General features: G+C 41.2%; 1 protein-coding gene across 16 annotated transcripts in view; it reads right to left on the bottom strand.

Annotated features, from left to right (window-relative positions):
* The window catches only part of PECAM1 (platelet and endothelial cell adhesion molecule 1), a 31,432-nt gene extending 15,034 nt beyond the window's left edge, over positions 1 to 16,398 (bottom strand). For 4 of the 16 annotated variants that reach the window (XM_068209740.1, XM_068209738.1, XM_068209737.1 and 1 more), the window contains exons 1-13: positions 16,068 to 16,396; positions 15,895 to 15,924; positions 14,471 to 14,767; positions 13,482 to 13,781; positions 13,103 to 13,372; positions 12,475 to 12,735; positions 11,250 to 11,531; positions 9,106 to 9,387; positions 8,571 to 8,678; positions 7,683 to 7,710; positions 4,174 to 4,244; positions 3,468 to 3,524; positions 2,168 to 2,236 (exon numbers count right to left, since the gene is read on the bottom strand). In XM_068209740.1, coding sequence (XP_068065841.1) covers positions 2,168 to 2,236; positions 3,468 to 3,524; positions 4,174 to 4,244; positions 7,683 to 7,710; positions 8,571 to 8,678; positions 9,106 to 9,387; positions 11,250 to 11,531; positions 12,475 to 12,735; positions 13,103 to 13,372; positions 13,482 to 13,781; positions 14,471 to 14,767; positions 15,895 to 15,924; positions 16,068 to 16,101 — 2,089 coding nt within the window. In that variant the 5' untranslated portion in view covers positions 16,102 to 16,396. Of the gene's footprint in view, positions 1 to 2,142; positions 2,237 to 3,467; positions 3,525 to 4,173; positions 4,245 to 7,682; positions 7,711 to 8,570; positions 8,679 to 9,105; positions 9,388 to 11,249; positions 11,532 to 12,474; positions 12,736 to 13,102; positions 13,373 to 13,481; positions 13,782 to 14,470; positions 14,768 to 15,894; positions 15,925 to 16,067 lie in introns of all 16 variants that reach the window. The other 12 variants (XM_068209743.1, XM_068209742.1, XM_068209748.1 and 9 more) reach the window with 9 other exon arrangements.
* Between the last annotated feature and the right edge of the window lie 1,145 nt (positions 16,399 to 17,543).

Raw genomic sequence — 17,543 nt, forward strand, 5'->3', positions numbered from 1 at the left:
AATTCCTACAAGTGACAAAAAGGCAACTGTTACAGCTTAGATACTGCAGCATTTATTGCAGTACACAGTAGCCTTTCACAGTACACAAAATATGACTTTTCTGCTCCTGAGAACATTAGTATTGACATTGACAACAGTGGCAGGAGGAACAAACGATTGGAAAGATAAATTAAATTGAGGTTAGGCCAGAGAGATCAAAGAAATCTGCAGCTCCTCAAAAGGCAGAAGGAATCAGACGCTGTGTGTAGCTGCTGGATGAGCAATGTGTGCCCAGAGAAAAAGTAAATGTGATTTGCTTTGTCTTCATGTAGAAAATAGGAGGGATCAAAAGAGGCGTAAAAGGGATTTGGAGCAAGGTGATAATCTGAAAGTTCTGTTCCCTAGGAAGGGCTGGTCATACCCACACACAGACATGAAAGAATATTATGACTGGGAACAAAACCTTACAATAACACCAACGTAGCAGAAGTATCAGCAGCAGTCCTGTGGCCAAATTCTCTCTGTGGGTGTACATGATTATTACAAGGGAATATTAAGAAACTTGGCTTTGCTTCTCTTTTCCCAAGAATAAATCTCATCCTGTTTTCATTGTGATAGGCAGTGCAGAGCTCAAGAGATAACTTGGTTTCATACAACTCCTTCTATTTAAGCAGCATCCTCAGGATGCTCTCAGAGACGAATACATTAAATACTTTCAGTGCAGTTTCCATTTCCATAACCAAAGCACTCCACTGTGTCCTGGGGCAACAAAGGAAATGGATCAGGGAACTGTTCATGTCTCTGTACACTCAAGCACAGTTCAGTCTTACAGAATCTGTGTTCTGTGTGCCATGCATAGGTCTGTAGCATGAGGCAGCACTCAGTTAATGTAGTCTGATCTCATTTACAAACCATAGCAAACATTATTCTGTGGTTTAATGGGGTTCTATCTACAGAGCATAGATACTATCTTACTACTTAGTCTGATACACAGGAATAGTGTTATATATCAAGAGTGGATGAAAAGGCTGTTTTTAGAGATGTTGATCTTGAATTTAATAGGGCTTTTAATTTAAATAATGCACTATCATACCTTACTGTTCTACACCACTGTAGAATGGTGTGCACACCACCATTGTAGAACTGTAGAGCACACTCAGAAACTCTGATGAATGATACCAGGAAGTGAAAACAAGAAGGACAGGAGGACTGGCTGTTCCGGGAGGGCTTGGCTGCCAAGCTTGAAGAGTGAGCACTCTTGCCCAAACATCTGTGCTTCCAGCTAAACAATCATGTCTTTGGTCTCTGAAATAAGTGACTAGTCCTTCCTACCAGGAAGAAGGAAATTTATCCGTTTCTTCCTCCGTCTGCTTCTCATTCAGCTGAAGCAAAGAAGCAAGAGCAGAGCATAAACTTCTCTTGCAGGGTTCATTCACTTTAACCTACTTGGAGCTTTTTGCAAATTTCTGAAAGGTTTAGCAGCTTTCAACACAAGGCCATAATGGCATCAGAGTTCTCCAGATGACAGAGAATGATTGAAGTGGGCATTTGAGTGGTGAATGAATTTCCATGGATATTTCTCCTTCAAGGCTGCAGCATGTACCTCAGCTCCACGCTCTGAGGTCTGGTTACTGCAGGGATGAGGACAAAGTTATCTGGGCATCAATATCTCATTTCTCTGTTTAAAGTGCCACAAAATTCAGGATGGTCTCCAGGTCTCTCCAGACTAAGAGACAAAATCAACACTGGTGTCCCTCCTCTATCACAAGCAAATTACAGCTTTGACCCTTCAACCAGTTCCCTTACAAAGGAGGAAATTCCACTGGCTTCTGTTCTCACCAATATCTTACCCTGTGGCAAACTCAAGCGGCCCTCACTGAATTCTGTCTCTTTAACATGGATATGTCACAGCAGGCTGCCTTCTGCTCAGAGCCACAGCTCCAGCTGGGAGCCTTGGTCCACAGAGACCTCCTGTAAATGGGAATGATCCCAGGGGAAGCACTGCAAGAACAGCAGCACAGGAGCCACAGCATCAGCCAGGTTTAGAAGCACTCCTGGCAGGAGACTGTCAGCACACAAAGCACAACCCTGGCATTCCCAGGTGCCAACACCAGGCCAGTGTCAGGGAGCAGCAACAGCCCCAGAGCTGCTCCCAGAAATAACCCATAGAGGCTGGAGAGTTCATTACCTCTGTGAGGATCAAGCGTGGAGACTTCAACTTCAGTGTAATCCACCTCAGCACTCTCAAGGTCAGGTCCTGCCCCAAAAATATCAAGAAGATGTTTCTTTGTAGGACTGCACACTTTGTTTGAGCTGTGGGTCTGATCCTGCTGCCACTGAAATCATGGACAAGTCCCAGCTGACTGTGATAGGTGCAGGACCAGGCCCTGCTGATGGCAGATGGGAGTTATTCTGCTAAGTTGTAAGGCCAGCCCATTCCTGAGGGTCGTCCCACTCCAAAGGGCAGAAGACCAACTAAAGGCAGATTTCTGAAACTACGGGACATGCAAATTGTGCCTAAAACGGTTACTTGCAATGTAACACCTTCAAAAGTGGCACAACACAAAACGGAGTAGGGAGCTTCTGGGAAATTACCAGAGCTTCTCCCATATTCCTGCTCCAGCTGCTCTTCCCTTTCTCTCCCTGCCATTACTTTCTTGTGTTCTGTGGCTGCTATGGCAGGACACTTCCATTCTGCACTTTCCTCATATTTTAAGCCATCTTTATGTCTTTCATGGCCTCCCTCATCACCTCTCATTCTCCAAATTTCTGCTTTGCCAATTAGCCCATTTCAGCACTCTTCTCCTAAGCTGCCTCCAAGCCCCTCATAAAACATTTGGAATGGAACCCATTTTCCTCCTCAGAATGCTTCTCTGCCACAATACCCACAGAAAGCCTGGCCATGATCAGACATCTGACTTCCTAGGACCACCGGCTGACAGAAACTGGCTACCTGGGTACAGCAGACACAAGAAACAGCTGTTGCTTTCTACTCTGCTTTCTACTGGGGATGGTGTTCTACTACATTTCTGTAAGAGCTGGAAGAAACCACAACAACCATTCAGACTGAAATCCTGCAGAACTGATTTGGCAGATTATTTTACTCAGATTTCATAGCAGGTGATTTTTAGATTTAATTCTTAAATATTTCAAGATACAGAGAAGTGAAGAAAGGACAGAGAAGTAAAACAAGCAGAAATCTGTAGAAAATATTGGGTTTTTTAAACAAATCAGAATATTTGTTATATAGAACTTAATATTTTGAGTATAATTTATATTTTTATACCACCCATCATTAGATGGCCTGGGATCTAGCACAGCTAATTACACTCCATAAGGCAATTGATAAAAGGGTCCTATTGGTGTCATTTTGGACATGGGAAAAAAGGGATGGCCCTATCATTACTACCTCTCTACTACCATTAAAAAACATCAAGACTTTCAATTATAAAATAATTTTAAAATCTATTATTTAAGTCTGGAGTTACCTTTACTCTCATCTGTTGATTTCATGTGGTTTTCATTATCTTCAATGTAACCTGATCCTAAAATATGAACGCCAAAGTTGAGCAGACAAAATATTTATTGTAATCAATGAAATAAATGAATTACACAGCTGCAATTCCTACTGTCATTATCTGTATTGCTATACAACACATTCTACTTTTCGATTCCCACCTAAGACATTCAGGTGGGAAGAATGTGGCTTTTTAAATAATCAGCTAACAAACACCCAAGGGGCAACTTTTTCTATGTCAGGTGCTCTAAACATTATGTCCACCTGTCATTGCCAAGTGCAATGAAAGGTGCCCAGGCAAGTTAGCATCTCTATACTGTGGTCACATCACAGGGCCATGTGCCACAGCTCAAATTTCCTCTCTGAAATAATTTTCTTGCAGCTGTGTCAAAAGCAGAAAGTAATTTTCTTTTACCATGATTTCTCCATCTGTGATATTGTCAATTGATTGCCTGGGAGAAGTGTCTGAGCAGACTTAGAAACCAATCTGTGTAAGACGTGCTCATAAAAACTGTACAAAGACAAAATGACAGAAGATACCTTGGACAATGTTATTGGTATCCCTCTGTATTCCCAAAACATTGGGCCCCATCCAAACAATAACTATGAAGTCCAAAACTTTAAATAGATGTTTAATTAAACCAACTTACTAACAGTCTTTTAGCAAAATATCCTACCTGAATAGTAGTTTCCATCACTGGGCGGTCTTGTTAGTTTTTCACTTGTCAAGTTTGCAGCCAAGGCAGAACTGAAAAACAAACCAATAAAATCTGATGTAATTATCCAAAACCAGTCAATAAAACCAACAACATGATTCTGTTGCAAAGATCAGTCACTGTCTATGCTGACTACCATATATTCTTAACCACTGAAACTAATGAAAATTTTGCCTTTGCTTTAGGAGAAGCACAAGGAAACTTTAAGGTCAAAAATGTTCCCTATTGCATTTTTCTTCTTTAAGACCTCTGTATTTTCAATTTTATTCCATATTTAAATGCATTCAGATACAGACCTGACATTCTTTTATTTCACTTAGCTGGCCTGTTTTTCTATTTTTAGAGTACTTCCTCATCCTGTTGTTGTGTTAGCAGGTGGAATATGAAGCACAACCATCTATTGTCTGCAGGTGTGCGGTGTAACAAGCTATATTCATGTGAAGCAAGGCTTACAGCCCTTTATACACAGAAATATTGCACAACTATCATAAAGCAAGTGTCGTGGTTGAACCCCAAATGCAGCTAAACATCACACAGGCACTCGCTCACTCCCCCGCCCTGCCACAGAGGGGTGGGGGGGAGGATTGAGCAAAGATAAACCCCATGGATTCAGATAAGAACAGTTTAATAATTCAGATAAAGTTAATAATATTAATAGCAATTAAAAGGAGAGAGAGAGAGGGGGAAACCCCAAGGAAAACAAGGGATGCCCCAAGCAGCACCTCCTGCAGTCCCAGGCTCGGCGCGGTTTTGCCGCTGGGGCTGTGCTGTGATAGCGACCAGCACCTGCTTTATTCAACCTTCAGTAACCCTGCAACAGAAGGGTCTTCCAAGAGGTGGGACCAGGCAGTTGCTTCATTTCCTCCATCTCCAAGGCTGCTATACTGAAAGCCCACCAGGATTCTTCTGGGTCCTTGAAGTACCCACTCCTGAGACAGTCTATGCCCATGGAACTTCTGGGCCAGTCCCAGTGGGGCTTCTGCCACACATTCCCAGTCAGGCTGATTTCAGCCTCTAGCAGTCAGCTTTTGGAATCCCCCTCCAGAAACACAAGCGGGTTCTGCCCCTTCACAGGCTGATCACATCAGGGTACACCGTGCGCCTGCATCTGCTACAGCCTTATACTCCAGGGGGGCTGACGTTCTGGGCCACGTGGTCCACAGAGTCCAGTAAACAAGGCTGTCCCTCTCTTCCACATGGCTGGAGGCAGAGCCCCTCTAGTCTTGGCCATTGGTTTATCCAACTCGCTTCTTGTGAAAATGGAGTAGAATTCCTTTCCATAGGATCAGGAGTAAGATCAGCCCTTCCACTCTGTCTTAGGAACTGCCCACTGCAGACAGTGGCAGCTTTCCTGGAAGAACCCCATCTTGTGATTATTTTTCTTTGCAATTCATGTAGGGCTGAAGTAGAATTTCTATCCCACTTCCTCATATTGTCTCTGTAGGCCTGCAGAAAAAGCCAGGGTCTCCCCAGGTGTGTACCCTCAATATCCTCCCTTGACAAGACGACTTTCTGTTACCAGCTGAGATTTCAGACCTTCTGTGTGAGGAGTAGCCTCTAGATCCTCTTTGAGCTGCTCAACCAGTTTCTCCACAGCAGGGACAAGGGAGGAAGATATATTTCTGTGTACTGCTAGAGTTGGGGAGCCATGCCTTCACCACTGGTGCCTCTTTGTGTGTCCAGACAACACTGCCAGTGAGTTAGTACGCCACTCTGGTGTACCTGTTTCTGATACACGGTTTGTGCACATTAGGCTTCATCTGGATCTGTGAGTGACCATGTGTTGTTTGGGTCATAATAAATTATCTACCTCTAAGCATGGCTAGTTCCCTGCTGTACTGGGAACCTCTGTCCATTATGGTCCACTTGCCTGGGTGAAACAGAATATCTTCCTTGAAGAAATACCTTTCCTTGGCAAGAGCTGCTTCCAGAGGCTGAGGACTTGTGTTACTCTTCCAATCACCTTGTCAATTCACCCTTCCCTAGAAAATGATCACAGCTGCTTGGCTTCCCTACTCTCTAATTCCACACCACCAGCCCCATTATCCAGCATCTGAGCATCCAAGTGACAATGTGCTCACCTGGATGATGGCTGAAATCCTTTTGCATATGCCACAGCTCACTCAGGGATAGGGATCAAGTGCCTCTTGTTCTGCCTCTTCCTCCTGTTCTTGTTAGGACCCTGCTTTGTCCTTCTTTACTAAACAAGCCATCTTTCCTGTGCAATTTTCTTCCTTTTTTGAGGGGCAACTGCTACAGACAGGGGCTGGTCCTCTGGTTCAGCTGCATCACCCACCCCTGGGGTGAGTGATCACAGTGTCTGTGGTAACTGGAGTCTGAGTGCCCACTGTGCCTGTCGTGGGGGTTGGAGTAGCTGCAAATGACTTTTTGACCCTAAACAAGAGCTGAACCACATTCAGCCACTTGCTGGTTCCTACCAACAGGACCATGCTGGTTCCAACATCCCAGGTGTATTCAAAATTTTCCTAATTCTCAAATGCTCTGGTAATTAGGCTGGAGAAGAAAGGGAGGCCGTGGGAAGACGTCTCTCCTCCAAAGGCTGGTTGTCTGGGGAATCGGGTAAAAGATGTAATTGTGAATAATTCCCAACAGGTGTCTCCCCACGCACAGGCGATGGCAGCGCTGACCAGGTGAATTAAAACAATGCCCTCAGCCCTGCCCCGAAGGCAACAAACACAACAGGGTGCAGTAGTGCAAGCAAGGTGTTGGAGAACACAGCTCTGAGAGCAAACAAATCAACACCGTGACCAGTGGCTATTAAACCACAAGGAATTCTTCTAACAAACTTGTTTCAACATGCACTGGTCAGATCTGTTGTTAACTTCGAGTCCCACGGCGGGTGCCAAAAAGGGCTGCTGTGGTTTAACCCCAGCTGGTAACTAAACACCCTCCCTCACCCACCCCACTCCCAGTGGGACGAGGAGAAGAACTGGAAAAAGGTAAAACCCAGGTAAGAACAGTTGAGATAAGAACAGTTTAATGATTGAAATAAAGTAAAATATAATAATAATAATAATAATAATAGTAGTAATAATAATAGAAGGGAAGAGAGAGAGAGGAGTAAAACTCAGGAAAAACAAGTGATGCTCAATACAATTGCTCAGCACTTGCTGACTGATGCCCAGCCCAGCCCTGAGCACTGACCAGTGCCTCCCACACAATTCCCCATCAGCTTCTCTGCTGGGAATGGCACTCTGTGGTGTGGAAGACCCCTTTGGCAGTTCGGGTCAACTGTCCAGGCCATGATCCTGCCTGGCTTCTTGTGCCCCTGCTCACTGGCAGAGCATGGGAAACTGAGAAGTCCTTGACTTAGTGTAAGCACTACTTAACTAAAACAGCAGTGTTATCAACATCGTTCTCACACTAAATGCAAAACACAGCACTGTACCAGCTACTAAGAAGAAAATTAACTCTATCCCAGCTGAAACCCTGACAGGAAGGCATCTTACCCAGACATCTCCATGGATGGTCCTTTAGCTTGACAGAGAAAAACAAAACATCTATTAATAGGCTGTACAAGTAAAGAATTTAAAAATAAAAATTAAAAACAAAAATATAGTGATTGTCTACTCCTGTCAGAGTAATTTCTCCTGGCTATCACAAAATTAATTACCTCATGTCTTATATCCTGATTATCTCCCAGGTCCCTTAAATCTCTCTTTCACAGAGAACCCTAGATCCCAAACCCCAGATTTTAACCTAGACAATTTAAGCAATCTGGGACATCCAAATGCTCCAAATTTTCCCAAATAATTTTTCATGCACAGGATATCACAGGATAAATCAGATTTATTTATTTTCTGAAATAACTAGACCTAAAAAAAACCATCTCAATGGTAAAAGACAAATCCCTAAATGAAATTGTATTACAGAGTGGAAGAAAAAAAAACCCTAATCCCATAAACTAATAATCTAAGTTCGCTTCATGAGAACTAGAGAAGTAGATCAATTACACCTGAGTTGGGACCCCAAATCAAATTGTTATAGCTCCATAAGGGATCAGAAACCTCCTCAGACCCTGTCTGCCTCTACATTGCCTGAGGCTGAATTTCAGACCTAGGACTGTATGGGAACAGTGTAATTCTGGCCTGTATTTTATAACTTTGCTTCCCTAGTGCCTGCCAGCTCTATTAGTTACATGCTTTGCCCAATATGCTTGGAAAGCTTCAGCACATTTGCAGCCTAATTTGAGTCACCTAGCATTTCTAAGTAGATTGTTTTAATTGTGTTTAGTCAACTCTGAAGCCTCACCCCCACAAGACTTTGCTGCTGAGACAAAAGCAAGTTTAACTGTAATATATTTGTCCCCAAACAAAGAGAAGGGAACCATTCATTACCCTTTTTCTTCTTATGCAAAAACCACCATAAAGCAACTGCTCCTGCTCCTGCCATGGCTGTCAGGACAAATGCAGCAATGACTCCTTTCTGCCAAGCTGCTAAGATGACTGCAAATAAGAAAAACATGTTTAAGAGAGTAGTTACAGGTCAACACTACCAAATTCTGTAGTTTCAGTGTAATGATCTTTCATTTTACTACACATCAACCTTCTTACACACTTGGGAAGATCTTGGAAGAAGACTTATGTGCCACATTCTCTAGTGAACCTCTTCTTTGTGACCAAAAGCTCAGTACATCAACAGCTTGGTTTTAGTTTGCATCTTGCTCCTCTGGCTTTTGGGCATTCCCTAAATTTTTCTACCTCCGTTTATAAAGACATCTCTCTGTTTAACTTCTGACAGCAGTGGAACAAAAACCACCAGGAAGGTGGTATTAACCACTCCAGTAAGGGAGTTATACTGAGGAACATCTCAAATCAGATGGCCTCACCGGTAAAGGTGACAGAAGAGGCAGCTTATCATTAATGAGCTCACCACTGATGGTTATGGGATGGCTCCTCACGTCCATGCTGGCTCGGTTCGAAGCCATGCAGTAATAGGTCCCTGTGTCCTTCCTCTTCATTGTTTTCTTGTGCCATATGGCTCTGTCTGAATATTCCCTTACTTCATGTAGAAGAACTTCATGATCAGTTTTTTTAAAAAACTTGAAGTCAATTGGCCAAGATCCTTCTTTCACAGAGCAGAGGAAAGCAGTATCACTGCCAACTTCTACTTCTCCATACGGAACACTGCCCAAACTGGCACCCCTGATTGGTACTACAGAGGAAGGCACAAAGAAAACAAATATTAGCACTATTAGAAATAACTCTGATGACAAAATATTGTATTGTAGAAATGCTTGCTTTAATGCTTAGTTAAACAGAGACTGAATGCACAGTATTAATCTTTCTGAACAGTCTTTGCCAGACAGCATCCTCTAGTAAATATTTTTATACACCCAGAAATAGAGAGGGCACGATAAAGAAACAAAGCAGACACAGGAAGAAATTATATCCATTCCACAGAGGTCAGTCAGTCTCTTTCCTTAAAATCCTTTGGATGCCCCTCTGGCTTCAGCCTACAATTGATTTAATTTCCAGAATAATATACTCAGCAGTTCCATTGTTTAAATAATTATGGTGTAATTTATGTAGTTCTGTTTTCATAGTTATGTAGAATTATGCTGGTTTATGCGAAGTCTGTGGTGTGTTCTTGTAACTTTTAATATACACTAGAGGGTGTCAGGAGATAATGGATCGAGTTCTCCAAAAGCATAAGCAAAACCCAAATTTCCATGGTTACAGAATAGAGCAAACACAAGGAGAGAAGTTAGTTTTCATTTGAAGAAGTTGTAAGAATATGCATAGCCAAACCATAGTTTTTAAGACTGCTGGTTTACAAATGAAGCATATGAGCATACACAGAGCTAGCCTAGGAGCAGATGAACTTCAGCCTTTGTAATTACAGGGGGAGAAAATGGACACACATTGTGTGATGCAAAACATGTAGAATGTCAGCAGCTTTGCAAAATGTTTGGGATATGAAGCATGTTTTGCTAAAATCCCCAAAGAAAATTCTCTGGAAATATTATAAATGTGTTTGGGGAAGAGCTATGGATAAAACAAGGCAGATGTAAAGAAAGAATCATTAAGGCAACACTGGTACAGAAGCAGAGGAAGGAAACCAGATTTGATATGAAAAGATGGTGGTCATAGAAGCTGTATTTGTATTAGGAAGCAGATTTAGATATAAGACATGGATTACTGTGACTGAGCCCCTGACAGACAGAATTGCTCTGGAAAACAGAAGTCCTTTCCCAGATCTGGTACAGACAGGACAGAATACAGAGAATCTGAAATCACCACCTCACCAGTGAGGGATGGAAGGTGTGGAAGACTGGCTAACAGGGCTCCAAACAACGACCTTCTCTTCAAAACTTCTAAACAGTGTCACAATATATTCCAAACCACAGCTCTGACGGCTGGGATACACGGTTCCAGCAAACAAATAGCCATTTGTTAATGGACTAAGATTATGCTTTGTGTTTGTTTATTTGTACCTTGTTATTTCAAAATACCTTGACTTTAACTCTCCCTAGATAAAACTCTTCAGAGTTTTATCATTCAGCTTTTCCCTACTCTTAGTAAACAGTGGAAGTGATGAATTTAAGGTGAGTCCTAAGGTGCTGTAGTCTGGGTGAATGCAAATACTGTATTAAAAAGCCCTGTTTGGGAGCTCAGCAAGTGGAGAGTGTGCAGTAACCCAACAGACTCAACAGAAATGCAACAATTCTGCATTTATCTGTTCTAGTCATACATAACTCAGTGTCAAAACTCAGAAGGAAAACAGCCTATTAACAAGTTTATCTTATTAAGACCAACACAGTTTGGGTTTAAACCAGGATGCAAAGCTGAAAACTCCTTGGCAGAGAAAAATTACCTCTTCTTTTTCAAAGATCAAGAATTGACTTCTGCTCTGGTCCTGGTCTACTGTGCTGTGATAGGCAACTATTTTAACTCAAGTGAGCAAGAACTTGTAAACATTTCACATCCATTTTGCTTAGTCCACCATTTGCTGCTACAGTTTCAAAACTCTAAATATTACATTAGACAAGAAGAAGAAGAATTAAAGAGACTTACCTATCACTGTGACATTTAGAATATTGCTAGTTTTCACACCACTGGAGTGATTGTTTCTAGCATCACATTTGTATCCTCCATTATCATTTAGTCCAATATCTTCATCCAAGAACATGGCATATGTGTCATTAGTAACATTTTTCCTCATTTCATCCCCTTTGTAGAATGTGAATGTTATTGGTGGTGTTCCCATCACTGAATGACAGATTAATTGTAGAGGCTTCCCTAAAACCACCTCCGGTGAACCGCTGACAACAGAAAGAGTTGGCTTGGAGACTGGAGCTAAAAGGTGAATAAAAAAAATTGCTGCAAATTACACTGCATAAGGCCAAAAGACACAATATTATTTTGTAGAAAACATAAATATACAATATTTAGCTAGTTGCACACACAGTCGAATATTGGGAAGCTCTTTCTTCCTCATTGATAGAATGGAAATAAGGGGACTTGAACAAATCAATAGCATAGATAATAGAACATATGTGACTTTGAATAAAGCATCAGACAGGGACAATATGAAGCAAAACAAGGAAAGGATCAGTGACACAGCTGTGGATCATCCAAATTGCAGAAGTAGCTCTGACCCAAGGAACAAGTCTGCTCCATGTAAGACCTGAGAGAGATTGCACAGCTCCTCCTCAGGGCCCTGTTCCAGCAGCACAGTGAACAATCCAGTTCATCCCTTGGACAGACTGGAGAGCCACTGTGCCTGTTCCATGAGAGGGAAGGGCACTGGAGTACTCGTACCCGGTGAGCTGGTGAGGGGGCTGTGTTTATAGCAATGAACCCTTGGCTTTTCTAGAGCAGAGCCAAGCAGCTGACCTCTGGCTCTCCTGGCTTTCTGCCTGGAGGGCCAGGGGCAGGGATTCAAGGCAGACACTGACAGAGCTTCAGATCAAAGTTTTGCAGAACATTCCTGGCTCCTGCAAATGGTAGTGAATGAGTGTTTATCTGGTCCCTAGCAGAACCTAGGGACCAGCAGGAAACCATTCCAACTCCCTTCTCCGAGGGCCAGCCCTGGAAAGTATGACTTGATTATATCACAATATACCAAATGCGCTGCAGCTAAAGCACATCCCAACAGGAATTCATGTTATAAGAACTAATAGACACCTGCTAGTTCATGTACTAGAGACTGATTCTTTAACTAGATGTCCTTATTTATAAGTTTCTGGTTTAGATCCTTCCCCCACCCTGGTGGTTCTAAGCCTCTGTGTCAACTCACCATAAACACTTATCCTTACAGGTTTGCTCTCCTTGACTATTCCTTTTACTTCAGCTTTGCAGATGTAAGATCCAGTATCATTCACATTAACTTTAATTGCTAAGATTTTAGATTTTTTCAGCAGGATGTCTCCACTGGAACTTCTGCGTAGTATAGAGAAGTTGGCTCTCCGTAAGCCATTAATGCTGCAGTTCAAAATTAAATCTTTATTTTCATCCAACTTAGTCATGGAAGCAAACAGTGTTGGCTTGGGGAATAATTCTGCAAGATAAAAAGAGAGCTGATTCATTCAAAATGAGCCTGGAAGAATATGACTACTTATCTCAAAGTATACAGAGTAAAGGACATACTGATAGTTTATAATTTGGGAACAAAACAATCGTGTTATTTTAATATTATTGTATTTTCAGGGAAAACAGAAGCTTAGCATTTGCTTGAAACCACTTTTCACAGGTTGTTTGAGGATATTATTTTAGTTGGGAGTATAGGTGGGCAAAAATCAGAAATTAAAATCTAACTAGCCTTTAACTTACAGAAAATTTACACTTGGATCTGGAGGTTACACTTGGATCCTGAGTTCTGCCAAATTTAAATATTAATACTTTGAGTAAAATCTAAGATGTTTTACCTGACACAAAGACATTCAGTTTCGTGGTTTTAGACACTGCTCCTTGCTCCACCTTACACAGGTATTCACCACTGTCCTCTTGAGTAGCTACTGTAGAGTATTTCAAGGATTTCCTATCTCGTACACTGTTCAGTATCGTTCTGTTTTTCTGGAAGATGATTTCAATGTCACGCATTTGAGCTACCACAGTTGAGCACTCAAATTCTATTCGGTCTCCTTCTGTAATGTTTTTGGAGGGCCTGGTGATCAGAGTGGGCTTTATAAATGATTCTGCAAAAGAATACATATAAACATACAGATGGATATACATATAAATATGTGACCCAATTTTTATCTATGGCTAGCAAAGAAATGTAAAAAGAAAAGTTAAACAACTTACCCTTGACTGTAACGAGTGTTTTGTTGCTGTGTTGGGAGCTATCCCATCCAGATCTTACTTGTCTCTTGCCAAAGCAATCAAATTGTAAAATATTATCTTCCGCTTCAACATAATACTCCATTTCAGAAAAATTTTGGTTTTGTTCAAGTATGCGTTTTTCTTTAGGCGCTGAATTTGTCTTTGTCTTCCGGAAAAAGAACACTAAAGGAGGTACTTCTTCTGGCAGCTCGCAACGTAATTTCACAATTTCACCCTCTAAAACTTCTTTTTTGTCAGCAGTCAGGATTGGCTTGGTCATTCCTTACAACAGAAAACAAGAAAAGAAACAGAACATTGCATAATCCTGAAATAAACAGTATCTCTGGTGACTGTGGGAATGATTTATACTGATTAACAGATGCAAATAGTTTGCAAGAACCAAAAGATGACCCTGTAACTATTCAGTGCTGACAAATTCTGTCCAAGATGCTTTTCCAAAGGGAAAATGTCACCTGCAGTCAAGAACACGTCTAGAGAGTGTATGGATGGAGGTGGCCTCTGTTCTCATACGAGATGAAAGAACAAGACTGAGACAACATTGTCTACAAGAGGGGCCCATGGCTGATGCTGGCTTTGGTGATGGCTCTCACACCCTGAGCATCCCTGGCATTTCCAGGAATCTGCCCACCCCTCATCATGGTTATTGGGGTGGGCACAACTTCCACAAATAATTCTTTCTCTAGTCTAGGGAACAGAGGCTCAGGATAGTAGGGATGGTGGCACAGACTGTATTCCTGACTAGCACTGATCTGTCCTGGAGCCTTGGGGTCCTGAGTTCATTTCTGTGCCTTAACACGGGGGGTTGGTACCAAACTCTCGTCAAGTACTGTGATGTCAAAGACAAAACACACTTTGCAAGACACCCTGTTTAAGCACTGACTATTATTCCTTCCCTTTAAGGCTGTTCTCTCTCTGTAGATCTCACCTGCAATGTCTGACAGAACACTCACCTGCTACCCAAACATAGGTGGTGTTACTGAAACCCAACTTGCCATCTACTTTCACAGTACATTCATAGTCTCCTGTATCTGAAGATTTGGCCACAGGTATTTCATATTGTGCATCTTTTTTGTCTGATATGGTCATAAACACAAGCTTCCCATCCTTAAAAAATGTAAAATTGTGCTTCAGCTGGAAATCAGTATTTTTGATAATATCAGCGTGGCAGATGATTGACATTGGAGCTCCATTCTTCACTTTGACAGACGGCTGAACCTTGATTTCAACTCTGTTGAAAGTAAAAACTTGATAGAAAATAAAAAAGAAAAAGTTGTATTTATTTTAAATTGGTCCAACATAACACAGTTATCTCAAGCTGCTACATTTAAATTACAAATATTAATTTTAAAAATGTACATTTCATTTGATAGGAATATTGTCATTTGAATTGATAAGTGCTTTTAGAAATAAACTTCATGGTAGTATTTATATAAATACATATATGTGTATAGAAATGTACGTGCATAGAAATATATTCTGGTTTTATAACCACAGCAAGAAAAAGAATTTGTAGTTTAAATGTTACAACTGCTAGACTCCTATAATTGATATTTATATTCTCACATCTCGAGGAACAAGTATAGGGAAAGATGTATTCGTTCATCTACTTTCTCTTCCTTTAGAACTTACACTTCTGGGCTATGCCCATTTTGGTCAGATTTGTATTAGAAATTGCTACTCAAATAGGAAAACTTTCCTGCATCTAAAGAAGTCCCTTGTCTTCCAGCTATTTATAGTGTGTCCTTGCTAGAGAGAGTCTGGGCCATAAAATCAGTGAAAAGCTGAGAATTTCTTTGCATGTGAATAAACCACATGACAGCAAGGAGCAAACATTTCTCCCATTTCTTTCCATTTTGATGGGAAAAAGGAAGCATACAGAATGTACGTGCTGGGAGCTAGCAGGATGATAAGATAAAAAGTAAACCTGTTCCTTTCAGAACACAAATTCTGAACTCTGCTCAGACATGATCAATTCTTTTGCAAGACCAGGAGATAGTGCCCTTAATTTATATTCTATAATTTTATCCTTCCTTCTTCCTTGTGGGCATGAGAGGGATTTTTACACATCAAAACAAAATGCTCATTTTCTCTCCCACCTCTTTTGTGGCTCAGTAAAGCAAATTACTCTAGGAAAGATTTCACCAAAACCTTTATTCAGGTATAAGTAGCACATCTCTTATTTAAACACTATACCAAGAAACACTACCAAGTAAGCCCATTTTTTTTTCATCTAGTCAAATTTCATACTGAGCTATCGTACAGCAAATCCAAATAAACTCTGTTACAGATGTTACAACCGAGGAATTAGTTAAATTAGTAATATTAAATTTCTACATAAAAAACCGCAACAAAACAACAAAAATCTACCATTCCCTACCTTTCTCCTGAGCATAAAGTTCTGAACCTGGGAAAAAAAAAAGAGAAGAAATGTTATTTTCAAAGCTTACAAATTGAGAGACAGTAATGCAAAACAGTAAAAAGCCTCAACCAACCCCAGACAAACCAGAAACACATGTACCCACCCAGAGATTTACTTATCGAACTTACACTGCAAGAAAATCACCAGAAGAGCAAGATACATCTCGTTCCTGAAGGACAGACACTTTAATTCCAAAATAAACCAATATTCATTATCAGAGGTGATGCCCCCAGGTACCAAAACCACGTTATGCTTTTTTCCCCTGTTGTTTTATGGCAACAGATAAAAATTTGCCATTAAAATTTGTACGTTTTCCCAGATCTTCAGCAGAAACTGGCTGGATCAAGTAATCGTTCCCATTACTGGAAACTGGAAATGGCAAACAATGAGAATGTATCTGCTGCTCCCAGGCAGATTACTGGTCAGGAAGTGACTGGACTTTTCCTGAGGGCGCTACCAAATGCATTTGCTTTGTTTAATTTCTTAAGGTGTATTAAAAAAACAAGAAGTTCCAATGACATTATCCTGCAGTTCCTGTCAATATGGGTATTTTTAAGTCATGATTAACCATTTAGGAACACAAATTAACTTTGCTACTTGACCTCAGCAGATACTTGAGCAAATACTTCCCTTCATCCTAACAGAAGACTCTTTCAGAGAATAGATGTACATAATTACTCATTTCCCCCCTTTACCTCCGTTTCTAGATCTTCCATTTTTGCTGTGGCAAAGAACAGCTTTACTGTAGGTTATGCAATAAATTCAAATTATCTCAAAAAGCAGAGGTACTGTTGCATAAGACTAGAATATTGACAGGTGGATCTCTCATACTACCATCATACATCAAAAACATGGATCTGCACCAGATTTGATTTTATGCAGTTAGGACAGCGCACAGGACACACAGTCACAAACCTTAAACCCCTCAGGAAAGAATCGGATGGAGTTGCAATTCTCAGCAGAAATCTGCAGCAGCACTGGCACAATTTGAAACAGAGAAGGCTTCTCCATTGTCCAGGATATTCCTCTCAGCATATCAGCCTACTTTCAAGTCACACTTAAGCCATTCCCTCCAGCCCTGATACTGACTGAAGCCCGCAGGCCGGACAAAGTGAGTTGAAACCAAGCCCTTCAGAAAGTTGCTCAAGTTGTGTGACCTAGAACTCCCCAAGCTGTGATTTAGTTATTCTTGAAAACTGAGTGCTCAGCTCCTTGTTCTTTCCCCTGTGGACAGAGCCAATGCTTTCCTTTAAATCCAGCAGCATTTTCCAGGCTTGTTAAAACTCTGCATAAAACAATACAAAATACATTCACAGAAGTCTATAAATGAGACAGTTCTCATAAGCTTCACTGTTCATATGAAATCCCTTTCTTTCCTCCTGGGGTGAATGAAAGCTGTAGTTTTCCCCCCAGACCACTATTTTAAAGCTATAAGTCTACATCAGTGATGGCATTACCCACCTCAGCATGGAATTTTACAAAAGGAAACAGAAGGAAAACACTCATCTATTTAACAATGTATGGGCTGCATGAACGAGGCCTGTCTGGCTGTTTTACAGAATGGCACAATAGTCACAGCAATTAAGACTAAGCTGGTAACTAGC

The sequence above is a fragment of the Anomalospiza imberbis genome, chromosome 19 (assembly GCF_031753505.1).
Source record: "Anomalospiza imberbis isolate Cuckoo-Finch-1a 21T00152 chromosome 19, ASM3175350v1, whole genome shotgun sequence".
Lineage (NCBI taxonomy): Eukaryota > Metazoa > Chordata > Aves > Passeriformes > Viduidae > Anomalospiza > Anomalospiza imberbis.